We start from the raw sequence: 15,858 nt of genomic DNA, 5'->3' as shown, positions 1-15,858 counted from the left end.
AGGACTCAGCTAACTTCAGACATTTTCTCCTTTCATTTCACAAAAACAAAACAAAATAAAAGGACACTGGAGGTAGAAAAACATTTGATTAAACAATTGGTTGAAGTGCTGTAGTTCCCCACAGTTCCTCACTGGTATCTAGGACACAATACAGTGATTTAACTGCATCCTTCCCTACTCAAACTATGCACTTGCAAATGTGCCATGACTACTGTATCAGTGGCTTTGCACCATAAAGACAACTAGTTCCTGGGTAAGGAATTAAAAATATTTCCCAGATACATGCATTTGGAAACACCAACATGCCAATATCCTGAAAATACAACTAGCCCTTTTAAACATATACCTCATTTCCACGTCCACTGACAACATACAGCAGTTGCTCGGTGAAATCCTTCCAGCCAGGCTATGCAGGGAAGTTGGAACAAGTGACAGAAGCTCGGAAAAGATCATCAGAGTATGAATTAAATCTGCGCTCCTAAACCCCATCAGTTGTTCAAAACGGATACAGTCCATCTTTTCCATCCCTTCTCCTAGTGCATTTGCTCACTCCCCTTGCCCATCAACACAAGCTTGTTTAGTCACCATCACATCTCTCTCTCCCTGAAGCTCTTGACCACACTAGTGTCTCACCCAAATCCTTTTGGTATTTTGCCTGGGAGAACTGGGCTGGGGAGAGGGAGGCTTTTGTAAAGGTAACTTAAGGTACAATTATGCCTTATTAAGGGATAAGGAAGAGCTGAAATCATCATTTCAGCTCCTTCCCTGCCCAAGACTTATTTTACACCCAATCACTAACCTGGTCTATGTTGCAGTCACAGGTTTTCCATCATACACCAACAGCAAGAAACTCTGAAGTGACCAGGAGCTCCCTGACAGCAAAGGAAAGAGCACAAGAGACACCCCAATGCACGCAGGGCACAAGCGAGCTGGGGCCCTGCCAAGGCAGAGCCACTTGCCAGAGGCTGCCAGCTCCGGCCTGAGCAGCACAAGCAGGCACTAATCCCCACATCATCTTTGTGTGTCTGCGAGATACCTGCTGTGCTCATGGGTGTCCAAAGAGATGGCTGATCAGCATCACAGACACTAACACCAGCCTAAGTTTTGAAGCACGTGCCACATTACATGCTGGTTTTCAAGCATCCATGCTGTGGCTCATGTGCCGAGGCTTTCCGGTTTCAACATTTTAAATCAAAAAGCTGCCAGAGGAAGAAATCATTTCTCACTTGAGAAACTGGAAACTGCCACACTTAACCATGCCACTGGGGACAGACAGCTTGTCCTGCACTGTGGCCACAGTCACCCCCCTCAGGGATACACACAAAACCTATGGCTTCGCTCTAACCCTCAACAAAGGGTAAACTCAAATGTCAACGCCTCCAAAACATCATCAGCATTTGCTGTTGTAACCCAGAGACTTGTTTCACATACGATGATCAAACACCCTCTTAAATCTCCATAACTTCTTGGCTCTAAACACTTTGAATTTCAACTGCAGTGAGAGTCCCCGTGGTCCTTGGTGCAAGAGGAATCGAAAAGCTCCCACTCCACTTACTCCACATTATACTCAGTCCTATACGTAACACGTATCACATAATGCACAACATGAGTGTAACAAACTGAAAAATTAACATTTATAAAACTGGAAGTGAAAATATTTAACTGCCATTCCTAACCCTAACGGACAAAAAAGGGAAAGAGCAACAAAACCCCCCCCAACTTTTATACAATGAAAAAGGCCAGCTAAAATGGAAACAGGGTTGAGTGCCTACCACCACTCATGCCTTTTCCATCCCACACACCTCCTCCTTTTGGGACTGCAAGGTTTGTGGGCCACCTGTCCCACCTATTCACAGAGCCTCTCACAGGACAGAGTCATAGACATTAAGAAAACAAATTTTGCTGCAATAGAGTCACACTGTGGGCATTTTAAAGATAATTAATATTGTACACATTGAAATTACTCTACAACCACAACCTTTTGTTCAATAAAAATTAACTGTCATAGTTTATGCTTAGTTCAGTAATTACAAAAAGCTGCATTTTCCTCAATGACTGCACACATTTATAGGAAAAAAGATGACTAACAAAGCAAATTTATTTTCTGAAAATGGCGTGGATTTTTCACTATTTCTCACACTGAACTATATTTTCTATGTAACTTGCCTACTGCTGCCATCTAATTTCCTTAGTATCTTAAGGCTACTACTTCACCTGTGAATTGTTCAAAACCAGATGTCAAACTGAGGAGACGCAGAGCACACGCTGGCATAATTTGAGAAGTCAGGAAAATCCTGCCCAGACCTGACTGCATTGCCAGCACCAGCTGCAGGGCTCCCTGCGGACAGAGCAGCATAGTCCCCATGCTGCATTTCTCAGGTGAGCTGTGCCAGAGCCCACCAGGATGGCCAGAACAGCCAGGCTGCCACATCACACCCTCGCCGGGTGGAAAGCAAGGGCAGGTTCCCAATGGGTATCGTTAACTTGGAAGCTCCGTGTAGAACAGGGCATCATGTCTTCCTCCACAGCAACCTGCAGGTAACTCCTTGGCACCAACCTGATTCTAGTCCAGCTGCTGACAGTTCTTACAAAGAAAAAGAAAATGCATTTGCCCTGAACTCCTAATCATTATAAAATTGCATGTCTTCATTTTTTCAGAACTAAGGCCTTTTATTGCATTTTGCATCACCATTCAAATTTAGGAACAAAATGCATACATTGAACCACAATGCCTTCTTGATTGCAGTATCTCAGCAGTTTACAACATTAGATCTAAACACAGGAACCCCTGGAAAAACATTATTGCTGATGATGGAATAGCTCCATCTTCTGGAATAAAAGTTAATCTCTTGACAACAATCTGTATTTCCAACATGGATGTAACAACTCTTTCAAAGCCTAACTTGAGTATTTTTACTGATGGAAGGCAAGTCTTGTGCAGAAAATTGGAGGAATTTAGGATAGTTATGTGATTTCTGATAAACTTTAGGAAGCATTAGTTATTTTCTAATGATATTGAAAACACATGTCCATTGTTCATCATGCCATATTAAAAACTGACATTATTTAAGAAATAGCAGTAATCTGATTTTGAGAACAAGAATTTAAACCCTGTTTAAGACAAAACACTCAACACCCATACTTAACTTTAGACCTGGTTTAGGGTACTTTAAGCTTCATGTTAAAAGTGTAGTTTTACAAAAGTGTTTGTGGTTAAACACTGTTGTAATCGTGGAGTGACTAAAGTCCCTGCTGAAGAGTACTTGAAGTCTGAACTATAGAGAAGGGGCTGCAAGTGATCTTTATTGCTATTTATCGAACCACTTAAACATATGTTTAAATGGAAATATTTCAAGTTAAGCACACGATGCATCTTAGGCAGGTAATTAGTAACAATGATTCCCACACATAAAATTTAACTTATGGCCAAGTCACGTGTTCAGCTGGAGAGACAGAACAAAACCATGATTACAATTCCTGATTTCATCACTGTTACATATCATGGGCATATTCTATGGCTGTTGCTTGACCAAAAGAAGTGTTAATGAACTAAGTTCTTACGTATTCACTCACAAAAGGAAAAGAGCATTGAAGCTGTTAGTCATCCACTCACTGGTGCTGGGTAGTATTTCTTGATTTCACAGGAAGTGTAGAGCCACCAGAAAAAAAAATGAAAAATTAAACATGTACATCTCCATCTACGTTTGAAAGAGCGGTATAGCTAAAGTTAATACATTCTCACGGACACACAAGAACAGCAGAAAATTAAATAAACTTGCTTAACAAAACAAAGCAACCGAAGCTTTATTTCTCTATATAGAAAGATGCATCCCTATGTGCATTCTTTTAAGCTATGGAAAATGAAAAAGCCATGCAGCCCTTGGAAGAAATAAATCCTCAGGTGGTCATATATACACATAGAAAGTTTCCCCTTTAGTAGATGACTCCTCTCAACAGATGCTTAATGCCATTTAGGAGAGCCAAACTTATGACTACTTTATAGTAGAATATTCTACTACATTTTTTCATTACAATAGCAAAACCATTGCACGAACCACCATATTGCTCGCATGAGTTAAACAAGAGCAAGTAATAAAATTTCAGCAGCCAAACCTGTATCTGGAAATCAGACTCCTTATGCAAAGTAAGCACAATGAAAGGATATAGAACAAACAAACTACTTTTCTTCAAAAAAAATTATCTTTCAACTTTCTGCAACTTCCCGTCTCATATGGCTTTTGAATGGAGGCATTAGTTAAAAGAATTTTCCCACCCTTAGTCAAGTATTGACTGTATTTACATACAGCAATGCAAGAACAAACAAAGTTAAAAATTCAGCATACTGTATTACTTTATGTAATACAGCATAAAATCCCTTTTTCTAAGGCTACAAAGGATAGATTTACAGTAGTATGAGGTACCAGCATTTATGGTCGGAAAAGTAAAAATGGAAAAGAATTACATAGCATTGTCATCAGACATTTCTTTTCTCTCTTGCTCTTTTTCCTTTTCCTCCTTTTTTTTTTGAGGGGTTTTTGGTTTTCTTTTTTACAAAATACATGTCTTGATGACCACATGCTTTAAGCTGATATTAATTTATTTTTTATATATATATTTATATATATTTTTATTTGTAGGGGCAATTGAGAGAGAGTCACAAAAGGAAAGGACACTAAGGTTTTAATAAGGGCAACAAAAAATGTTTTCACCAGAATAGATTCACATTACAGTACACCAATATTGACAGCATTCTCTTTCGTCTATTTTTGGTACATAAGATGGAATCTCTCTACATAACCTCATAAGGCTTCAGTAACTAAAAAGTAAAAAACCTATTAGTTTACAATTTATTTAAAAATCCTGAAAGACACAGCAAGTTCTAAACTTTAGTAGTGCTACCCATATACAACCATCCGGTTTAAGAACCCATTAAAAGAGCCTCCTTTCAAGGGAGCTTCCAACAGCAGAGTTGTGCAATATGGGTGTCTCTTACTACAAGGGAAAAAAAAAATTACACATGGCACATTCTCATTCATATTTTGCAATGTAAAAAGTTACAAACATACCTAATCAAATAAATAATAAGAATAAAAAAAAAGAAGAATCTGAAATGTGTTTGTTATGTATCCTAAAACCACTATGCAGAATAATGGAAACTTTCACTCACAGAATATTTACATGGTAATACCCAGGTGAGGGTACACACTGCTACAAAACTCATAAAACAAAGGGTAAACTTGAAATTATTTCCATAGTAAAGGTCTAGCAGCATGACTATATCTAATGCTGTTTGTTTTCTTGACAGTTTTTGGAAGTTTGTTTTAATCTATGTCTTCATCCAGTTCATAATTGTCTTTATCATAAATATCTTTTACTAAAAGAACCCGTACGAGCATATTTTCCAAAGTGTTGCGGTCCAGTGAAGTGGCAGTGTACCAGATGGGACTCTCCGCAGAGACAGAGCACTCTGGTTGCAGATAGAACATATCCATCCTCTGATTCAGATTCTGTGGGCTACAAGGGGGAAAACATGGGAGATTAGAGAAAGAGCCTCATGGGACAAAACAGGACATTAGCAGTTCCAATATCCTACACAAATGAAACACTAACTGTACCTAGGCAAGTTACAAAAGAAAAGATTGATGTGGAGAAATGCTGTCTTTTCTTCACAGAAGCAGCTGCGCCAGGTCTGGCCCAAGCCCAGCCAGTCCCGGCCCAAGCCCTGCCAGTCCCATATCCTCAGAGCGGCCAAAAGCAGATGCCTGGGACTTAGCAGGCATACAGGAGACCACAGACTCTTCCAGCTTTCAAAACTTTGCAGATCCAGGATTGCTAAACCAGTGTGTTTTCTATCTATTTAGGATCCCCTGATGAACAGATTTGCAATGAGGCCCAACACTGACATCAGTAATTACTTGCACTGCTGCCTGATGCAGCTATCTCTGAAGGAAAAGCCTGGGGCTCCCTTGAAAAAAATCAAGGATGGTAGTTTTAAGAGATGCACAGAAATACAACAACACACTAAAATCTCTCCTCCTCCTATTTTACTTAAAGCGTTGGTCATTATAAGTCTTATAATATCTTAATTCCTGACCCACTATACTTTGGAGTTTGATCCAGCTCAGAGACATCCGCTAAGCCACTGGAGAAGACCTCTTTAAGGAAATTCTAGCATTTTGTCTATTTAGGCAAGTCTCAGAAAATAATTTTTAGTTCTCCATGTGCAAGTGCTCACTCATGCTCCCTCCTTCATAAATACTGCAGACTTCAGAAGTCAACTCTATTTCATGATTCTTTGGTAAAAATAAGAATTTTTAACAGCTCATCTTCCCAAACTGGCTGATAAGATTTCAGGTGTTGCTCTTCATCTGCTGGGGTGAATGTTGGCTTGTTCTGCTCTCACATAAATCACATTAAGAGCCAGATAAGAAGCAAAATATAATTGTTTAAAATATTCTAATAATTTAAATATTTTAACCTCCTTCCAACTTTTTTTGACAAGCCAGTACTTTTATAGGAACAAGCAATGATACAGTGTTCACAGCTGTGAATGAGACAATCCTGAAATTTCAGCTGGGACTGTCCACTGATTGCCAAGTCTATTTCAAACAGCTGGCATTACCTTAAATTTTACAATAGTTTTACCGTGAATTACAACATTGCCTTAAATTTTACAATAGCTTTTTAAGTGCTAAATATTTATTAAAATTATTTCATCAAAGATGGGAGGTCTATGTTATTAGAAGTGGAACCAGGAGAAGCAGTCTACTGATCTAGTTAGCAATGGTGACCAGTATCTGCGAAACAGCAGGGCTTGAAACCACACCATAAATGATGCTCCATATGGCTTTAAGTGCACTTTTTCCCCAAAGCTGAGAAGTTTCTAAAGAAAAAAGGAATTATTTGTTCTTTCCCTTCTACTGGCTGTGTAACTCAGTTCAAAAATCCAATTTCAACTTTTTAATGATATACCCTCTCCAAACCATGACAGTAGATAGTGTGTGAAGGCAAAAAAAAAAAAAAACACCAAAAAACTGCAACAAATCAGAATTAACTGAGTTTATGAAAAGCAAGTGCTTGCATTAACAGCCTACAAGTTACTCTTTGTTTCTCTCTAGAACATCACATACTTGCACTTCTGCCTACATAAGCTCTTTCTTCACCTTTAAGAGTAAAATGCTGTTTCCTAACACATACTTAACTTGATCTATTGTGCTGTATATACAATGTGGGTTTATTTCTTTGGTATCACTTGCCTATATTTCACTTAAGAGTTATGAAAATCTACATTAAAATCAGTCACTCGAAAGGCTGTTCCAATTAAAGAAATTATTTCCCATGAAATCCTATTTTCAAACACTTCCAAAACAGCTGCTAAATTAAGAGTTGCCTAAAATTTTCTTTTTAATATATTAATTTCTGTTCAGCCTGGAAGGAAACAAGCTATTTCTAAATGCTGGGTTACCGTCAGTATTTTTTCTACTACAAAATATTTTAAGCATGCTTTCAAACTAGGTATCTCAAAAGTACATCCATTTCAGATTCCTGATGACTTAACATGAAGCAAATCCATTGTCTCAATCCAATTCTTACTGAAGAGAGAGAGACTCCACAAATGAAACCCTCAGTAGCAAATGGAATCATACTGTCATTCCCACAGGGAGTCCTTGACAATTAACATTTAAGTAGTCTGCTGCTTCCACACTTTCTGCACATCTTGTCCAGATACAGAACTGGAGATTTCAATGCTTTTAGATATTTTTTCAGAAAATCTCAATCCATTCCCTTTGCTGAAACATATTCCATGTTGCATCAAAACATTTCCCTTTTGTACCTGGTCTACTCTAGACCACTTCTGTATTACCCTGTATCAATCTTACCTTTTAGACAGATAGCACTCAAACATTTTCACAGGGCATCTAGCTGGATCAGACGTGTTTTCTATTTGTTCAAATACTGGTTCATCATCTTCGTGTTTCCTTTTTCCAGTAGTAATTTTATCTTTAAGAAGAAAATCAACAACACCTAAGCTGTAATTTGAAGTTATTTTACCTTTTTCAGTAAACTTCCCAGAGTGGGCAGCCCACCAAGCACCACAATGCCGTCACCACAACTATGTCTATCTGCAAACTGGAAATGTAACCAACAGCTACAACAAAGTCATAGCATTTAGCATGGAGACCAGCAGACTCAAAGGGATCTTTTAATGCAGAGACCTTGTAGTCTCCATGGATCACACGCTCTGATTAAAGAGTCAGGAGCCGAGAGCTGCTAAACTTTACGCAACAGCAGACCTCTGGCTCCTGGCAAGGTGCCCAGATATCCCTCAGAGGAGCACAATGTGGATGTTCCTGCAATACTTATTTTGGAACTGCCATAATACCTTCACTATCAGCTCTGCACAGGGAAGACACTTGATATCGAAGACAAGCTTTGCTTTCCATGGTTAGAGGATTTTTTTTCCACTGTCTAAAAACAGTGCCAAAAGAAAGTCTTAAGTGCTGCTCCACTGTTTTCAGGCCAAAATATTTAGTGTTAAAGTAGAACAGAGTATTCAGAAGAGCAACCGGTGAATGTGATCCTAGCTGTTTAATCCTCCAAAGGTAATCTTCTTCAACTCGAGAGAATATTGATCCTTTAAACACAGAATATTAGAGAAAATACAATGGATTAGCTCATAAACTGTCCAGGTGAGAAAGCATAAAGTTTCTGTTTACTGTAAAATTTAACAAAATGCTCATGATAGAAGCCTCTAATAAGGATATTTAATTACATGTCCACACTCCCAAACCCACCTCTTAAAGACACAAGACACTCACTGTTTCAGGAAGAGACAATCAATGGGAAATATCAATACACGCAATTTCACACAGAACACGTTTCTGTTTAATTACAACAGCATGGCTTACATGCAGCTCCCTCACGTTATTACATTAAAAAAAAAAAAAACAAAAAACAACAAACTGTTCAAGGGGCTAATCTTAATCCCTTCACGTAAAGTGTATTTTTGAGTTCACTTTATTCTGCTCAGGCAAGGCCTCCAAATAGCTATGCCTTCTTCCTTCTCATTACTAATGGATATCTCATTTGGAAAGCACTCTCCCATATAGAGGTTTCTCCAGAGCTATACAGAGAAAAAACAGTATCAAGAGGAGAAAGAAAAGGGGCTGGTAAGGACAAGGCCTCACTCAAGAGAGAATTGTGAGATAGATGGAAGAACAGTGGATTCTGCAGTTCAGCACCAACATCAATCTGCTGGGGAAAATTCCTGTTTTCTCCACGAACTGATGATCCTCCTGAGCAGAAGGCCCACAGCAGAGTCTCCTCCCAATCCAGCTGAGAAAGACTAAAATACATGGCTCGTTAGCCCTACCCACACATAGCCCAGTGCCTGCCTGCTTCCCATTTGGGAAAACAATAGGCAAAAAGTAAACTCAGCTCAGGTAAAAACTACAGGTTGAAGAGCAGTCATTTATTCTAACTTTCCTAAAAACGAGATAGTCAATTTAAGATTAACAGGCGGTGGCAAAATCAACTCTTGCAGCATGGATTACCAAGAAACAAGACAATAAGAACAGGTACAGTCTTAATTGAACTCTTAGATGGTATCTTTATGATTTCTAATCAATTACTATCACAATGCATAAAATGTTTGTTTGTACCTATATGCTTAAGAACACAGAACTACTACAAGATGAAAAACATACATGACCAAAAAGAAAATTACCATCTGGAAGTATGCTTGGTTGCCAGCTTCTAAGGATTTTATTTAATTCCTGTTCAAATGTCTGGTAGGTTGGATCAATAAATATGTTGTCTTTTCGATTACTTCCATATAAATACTATAGAAAAGAGAAATACACAGTATTTACAATTCCAGATTAGAACAAATCCTGTGCTATAGCGTTATTTTTCAGTACAATACTTGCAGTTTCATTTAAAAAAAAAAACAGTATCTAAAAACAAAGCAATGGCACTTTTCCAGTACTCAGCAGTTAAAAGTTACCTCCAATATGTTGTAAATTTCTAACTGGATATGAATCATAGATTAATTACAACTCTAACATTTTTCTCTAAAATTTCCTGTGTGCAACACTGGGGAGTCATTTAAAAAAAAAAAAAAAAACCACAAACAAACCATAACTGACTTATCTTTTCCTCCACCTATGTCTTCAAAGAAAAAAAAAACCCAAACAAAACATTTAGCAAGAATCTATCATTTTAAATGTGAACTCTGGACACTGAAAGAAGCATCTTCAACACAGAAGTGGGAGCAAAAAAAGCCCCTGTGCATTTGTGGTAATGATACGCAGCAGTGCAAGAAAAATTATAGGATAGTGCAAGGCGCCTGCCTATTTTGCAATCTAATTATCTTAACTCTCTTGACCTTACAGACAAAGTCTTTTGAACCTTTACCAAGAATTAATGGCTGAGGGCTATACTAGTATTTGACTTTATCATCTCGAGACATTTCTAAGAAACAGAGGACTGGCTGCTTACATTTTCCACTTCAGTGTTATCTTTGCGTGAACAAGCCTGTTGTTAGTGAACACAATAAAAGTGACAGACACAAAAAACATACTCACTTCTGGAAATGGCATCTATTTCTGTACACATACTTGAAATAACATTAAACACAGCACTCGTATACTAGATGGTTCAGCATATCTTTACTTCCTTAACTTTGCACTTAGTTATATAATAAAGAAAAATGAAGGAACACACTTTCTAGAAGTCTCCAACACATCTTCATTTAGAAAACTACTTTATATGATAGATTTAACTAATTGTTCAAAGCACAATATTGCCCCAAATGTGCTTGTTTCTACATATATCAGGTTTGATTCTATAAAGCAATTCTAAACCAGACCATACAGCTTACTATAAGCTTCATTGTGTTTGCCCCTCTGTTCCCTGGCACATTTTTTCCTCCATGAATTTTCTTTTTCTCTGGTTTGCACTAAACACTCACACTGAATGCTGACAGTTGAACTGAAACAAGACTGAAAACTGGTTCGAAACCAATTCCCAATGAAGCCTGTGAGAACTAAACTAAAAATATTTCTGTTTCCTGGTTCAGAGTAAGTGTTTGGCTAAACCCTGATATCCCCAGTAGAAAACTGAAGCACCTGGACCATTAGCACCGCAGAGTATACAGAAGAATGATGTTATGTTGCAGTCTGCTACACAGTACACAATGTGCATCTGCAAACCTTCATTTCCACACCATAACGCTGTGCTCTGCTACTCTACAAACTCTAGCCGGGGCAGCATTAGCACAAGCATTTTCCACCTGAGATGATGTCTACCGAAACTGCAGCGAACAGGAAGGAACTGGACATGCCTCTAAGTCCCACAGTGGAGGACAGGCTGAATCGCTACCCACAACACCTTCAGACAAACATCTGCCAAGCTCCATCAGCCTGAAATTTGCACAAACCACCCCATTATTACACATGCAAAACCACACCCAAAACCCCAATCTGTACTAGACAACGAATGAAGACCATGATGCAGCAGGGGAGCAAGGCACGCTAACACTTTCTTCTAGATGAACCCTCTCCACTAGATGCTTGCCTGACCATGCAACAATATTTAAGTGTGATATTTTTCAAGATCAGTACTTCAGAGTTATCAAACCCATTATTGAACCATTTCTGGCTGGAAGCATAACAATTTCAGCTGCAAATGAACCTGAACTGAGAAAATGTGCCATTTCACCCAGGGACCGGTTTGCTGGACAGATTTTCCAAATGCTTCCTTTAAGAAAAACAGTTACTTTACAAAGCAAAAAAAACCAACAAGACTTGAAGACTCCTGAGCACTTCCCCTGCGCTCAAACCATATTACACCCATGAGGAAAAACTCCAACCTGAGCCTGTACTTAGCCACAGCGAGTGCAGTGATTCTGGTGAAGGGGGAAAGTGCTCTTTTTCTAACCTATGGCTTCCATGTTCTATTCCTTCAAAGAGAAACAACTTACTCCAAGTTAGCAAAATATTGATGAACTTCAGTACAACTTTATCCTTAAATGGCATCATTTAGTCTCCTCTGAACCCCTTTCGAGTTAAACAGAGTCAATACTGTTTATGCAGTAGCAGACAATTTGTTCTCTTTCAGGAGTACCCATGACAGGGTTGTCAGATGGAAAGGACTAAGTAAATACTAGAAGGCAATGGAGTTTTGTTACACATTGCAATAACATCATTATTGCAGTTAGCGTACCACTAACTTGATTAAACCTGTTTCTTCAGAAAGGTAACACATACCCATACACATACAAATGCTGGCTGCAACCCTTGACAGCTCACAGGCTTACATGTTTGTGTCCCTCACTTGCTGTCTTCCTTTGTGAAATCCAAACTCTTCACAACAGGGCACATCTTCCTACCAGTCTGAATAGCAGTGGCATAACTGGGCCAATGAAATGAGGCTGTTAACATCACCTGAATTATATACTGGACACTAACTATAAACAATAATTACAATAAAATGACCACAGGTTGTTCCTCTAATGTTCCAGCATTGTGTTTGTGTATTATGGCTCATGATAATTGCATTGTGCCACACAAACTTTGGTTCTGATGAGCTAAAAAAAATAAAGTTTTACATATAACTAGCTTTCACAGTCGACAAAATAGACAATGTCAAAGGCACAAAGAGAAAGGTGAAAAAAAGAAAAAATATTAGTTGAGTTCCATTTTATAAACACATGCCTCACACTGCTTATTGTTTATCAGCTTAATACAACTATTTTCAATTCAACAGAAAGATACAGAGAGACAGTATATCATGCAAGTGCAGAAGCAGAAAGCTAGCTGAATTTGAAACATGCCTTGTAGTAATATCAACTAAAATTCCAAACAATGAATGCTCACTTCTCAAATTTCAACCACGAGGTAAAGGTATCAACCAACTCCTTAATTTTGCATACTTGTAATACAGAAAAATTACTGGAGGTACTATTTATTTAAAAAATATTTTTATTTTAAAAAATTGTTATTTGATTCAAGTCCTCTGGCTTAAGTATGAAAGTTTAAGCAGGATTGCAAAGCCTGTGAACAGCTTGCTTTCCACATCATATGCATTTTTTAATTGCCTTTTAACTTGAATGAAATTTTCTGTGTTCTCAGCTCTGAATAGTGCTTATTTTATCTACGATTTGCCTTATATACCAAAAATTAAGACACCATCTGCTTAAAAGATAAGCTGTGGAACAGCTTTTCTAATTATCTAGCAGTATGTTATTGCCTTCACACACGATACATCTAAACTGATTCCCTTCATCTTCTAAATACAATGTAATTACAATTTGGGAGCGGGGTGTAAGACAGTCGATATAGCAGTTTCCTGCATTCTACAAAAAAAAACTGATTGCTCACAGTTTGCAATATTCAGTAAATTACACCCTCCCCAAAAGACACCTCAAATAGCGTGTTTCCACTACATGCCAAGTAACTGGATTAGTTAAACATTTACAGATCATGCCTTGTTTCATTCTGTTTTTACATTAAGCCACCTTTAGCAAACAAAATGAAGCACAGCATTTGGAAAAACTGTGTCATTTTTGACTGCAAATTCCTTGCTTCAACCCAGCAAGAAGCTTAAAATTATTACAACATACCAGTTTGCATCTGAGTTTTCAGGATTGGTCTGCAAACCCATTTTCTGTACAGACAGCTTTCTACAATGTGATTTACATCGCAGTCTCTCTGTCTTTCAGGTCATAGCTGTTATATTAAGGATAGCTCCTAGCCAATAAATCCACATTATCCCCATTCTCCCACTGAAATGGGTTATAGTCAAATCAGCAGCTCGTCTTCCCATCTCTACAGCCTCTACTAACCTCCTGAATCCCAAGACACAGATAATAGATGCTGTCAGGTGCATAGTTCTCTCCATTTGGCCTTCGAATTTCATTGACAAAATGTGTCAACCCATAGTTTAACTCAGCTGAAGTATGTGATAATAGATCTTCCTTTAATTTGACAGACTTTGCTGTAAAATAGAGAAAAAATGCTACATTATACAACAAAATTATTACACGACGAGGGTGGGATGGGGTATTTTTGGACTGGAAAGCGGGAAACTGGCTTGATGTCCTCTCTGCTAACCAACAAGTCTAAATGTACTATGTAGTTCAAATGTGAGGTCTGTATTAAAATAAACAAGGCTACCAGAGTAAAGTCTAGTTAACCAAGTGCAGTATCACCCACTGACAAATGTACTGTCATGCACAGCCGAGGATGACACAGAAGTGGCCCAAGATGCTGAAGTGAAGACAGTGCTGTACAGGGAGACCTTCAGGGGAAACAGAAGTTTCCAAAGATCTAAGAGTGTAACGCAAGGGTGCTAAGACACATGTGGGAGCTGAAGAACAGCAGGAGTAGCAGCAATCCCCCTTTTCCCTCAAGGTACAAAGGTATGCAGAGAGCAGTGTGGCAGAAAGAGCAGCAAGTCTCCACGGGAGTGAAGGCCACCTCATGTCAGAGCTGCACAGCCAGGTAATGCCAGCCTCAGATGAAGATCTCTTTCCAGGACAAAGAGTAGGATGCCTCTCCCTTGCAATTTATAAGTCCAGAAAAGGTGTGAACTCCAAGGCGAGTTAGAATTCGAGGAAAACCAGGATGCAAACAAAAAATCAAAATGGTCATGGAAAGTCAGAAGAGCCAGGAATGTGCTGTCCTGGCTCACACGAGAAGTGAGAGACCCAGCATTTTGAAACAAGTAGGGAAAACAGGGGAAAAAAAAGTTTGGCAACTCTGTGGTAACATAATCCCAGTCATTGTGGGAACGTTAGGGACAAGTGAAAACTTCCACCAAAATTCCAGCTGATAGTCAGACGAGTACAGCGATTCTCCCTATCAAGTAAGAATCTGGATGCCAGACTTTTGGAAATACTTACTTGATTTCAGTTCCTCTAATTCTGGAAGCTCTTCATCTAAATATCGAGACTTTACCCAGTGCTTCCATGCATTTACACCATATGCGTATTTGAATGGAAAACTACACTCTGAGTTTTCAGAGCTGTCATCGTGAGACTGGTATTCTGACACCGCTTTCCTCTTCACCCCCTGCCATTGAAACACAGTGGTTAACACCGCCAAGAGCTGCCAACGGCAACAACACAGAAGCTGGGCAGAATAAGCAAGCTGCAGGCCAAATTACAGACTGAACGTTCAGTGTAAAGAAACACGTGCTTCATTCAGTAGATAGTTTCTGTGTTGAACATACTTCTAAGGACAATATTTACTTAAGCTGACAGACATTTCTAATTTGCCTTTCAAACTGGTTCCTAACATAGACAGAATAAATTTTGATAAAGGAGTTGCTGTATTGGTTATACCATATTAAGCAATGAACATACAATGCACCAAATAATTCAGAATATTTATAGGATTTCATTGTGTTAACGTGCAGGAAGCTAAAGATGCTACAAATCTATGTCTGAAGGGCAACTTCTAGGCTCAACTGAACCCATCAATGGAAAAGCCAGCATTGGTCCCAAATTAAGGCATGTCCAGTAGTGGATTTGTGGACAAAGTCCAGCAGATAATACCAGTTTAGGCTCCAAATTTAAAACTAGAAAGACACATTAATTCTTAGAAAGTTTTATTAGAAGTTGGCTGGTTTTTTTAAAGCTGCGATACCTACTGCAGTTATTGCAACGCCACCATTTCAGCTTTGTGCCAGGCACTAGAAACTACTTCCTATTAGTTTGCTTCTAAATAAAAGAATATGGCTAATTTATTTGCAATGTTTAAAACTAAGATTTTTTGACTAAAAATAAAATCCAGGAAAATTACACTCAAATAAGAACAGTTTTTTAAACTATTTTATATATGTGCTATAGATCCC

At 38.5% G+C, this 15,858-nt stretch overlaps 1 protein-coding gene across 1 annotated transcript in view; it reads right to left on the bottom strand.

The window, feature by feature from the left end:
• Positions 1-5,321: 5,321 nt before the first annotated feature.
• ZMYM2 (zinc finger MYM-type containing 2) overlaps positions 5,322-15,858 on the bottom strand; it is a 71,603-nt gene continuing 61,066 nt past the window's right edge. Inside the window, exons 18-23 of the mRNA XM_086481803.1 lie at positions 14,906-15,074; positions 13,847-13,998; positions 9,728-9,842; positions 8,384-8,635; positions 7,881-8,001; positions 5,322-5,514 (exon numbers count right to left, since the gene is read on the bottom strand). Coding sequence (XP_086337929.1) covers positions 5,322-5,514; positions 7,881-8,001; positions 8,384-8,635; positions 9,728-9,842; positions 13,847-13,998; positions 14,906-15,074 — 1,002 coding nt within the window. The remainder of the gene's footprint in view (positions 5,515-7,880; positions 8,002-8,383; positions 8,636-9,727; positions 9,843-13,846; positions 13,999-14,905; positions 15,075-15,858) is intronic.

This window comes from Leptosomus discolor, chromosome 1 (genome assembly GCF_034619465.1).
Source record: "Leptosomus discolor isolate bLepDis1 chromosome 1, bLepDis1.hap2, whole genome shotgun sequence".
Classification (NCBI taxonomy): Eukaryota; Metazoa; Chordata; class Aves; order Leptosomiformes; family Leptosomidae; genus Leptosomus; species Leptosomus discolor.
Note: the sequence above shows the minus strand (reverse complement) of the source record. Positions and strands in the feature narration are given on the sequence as shown.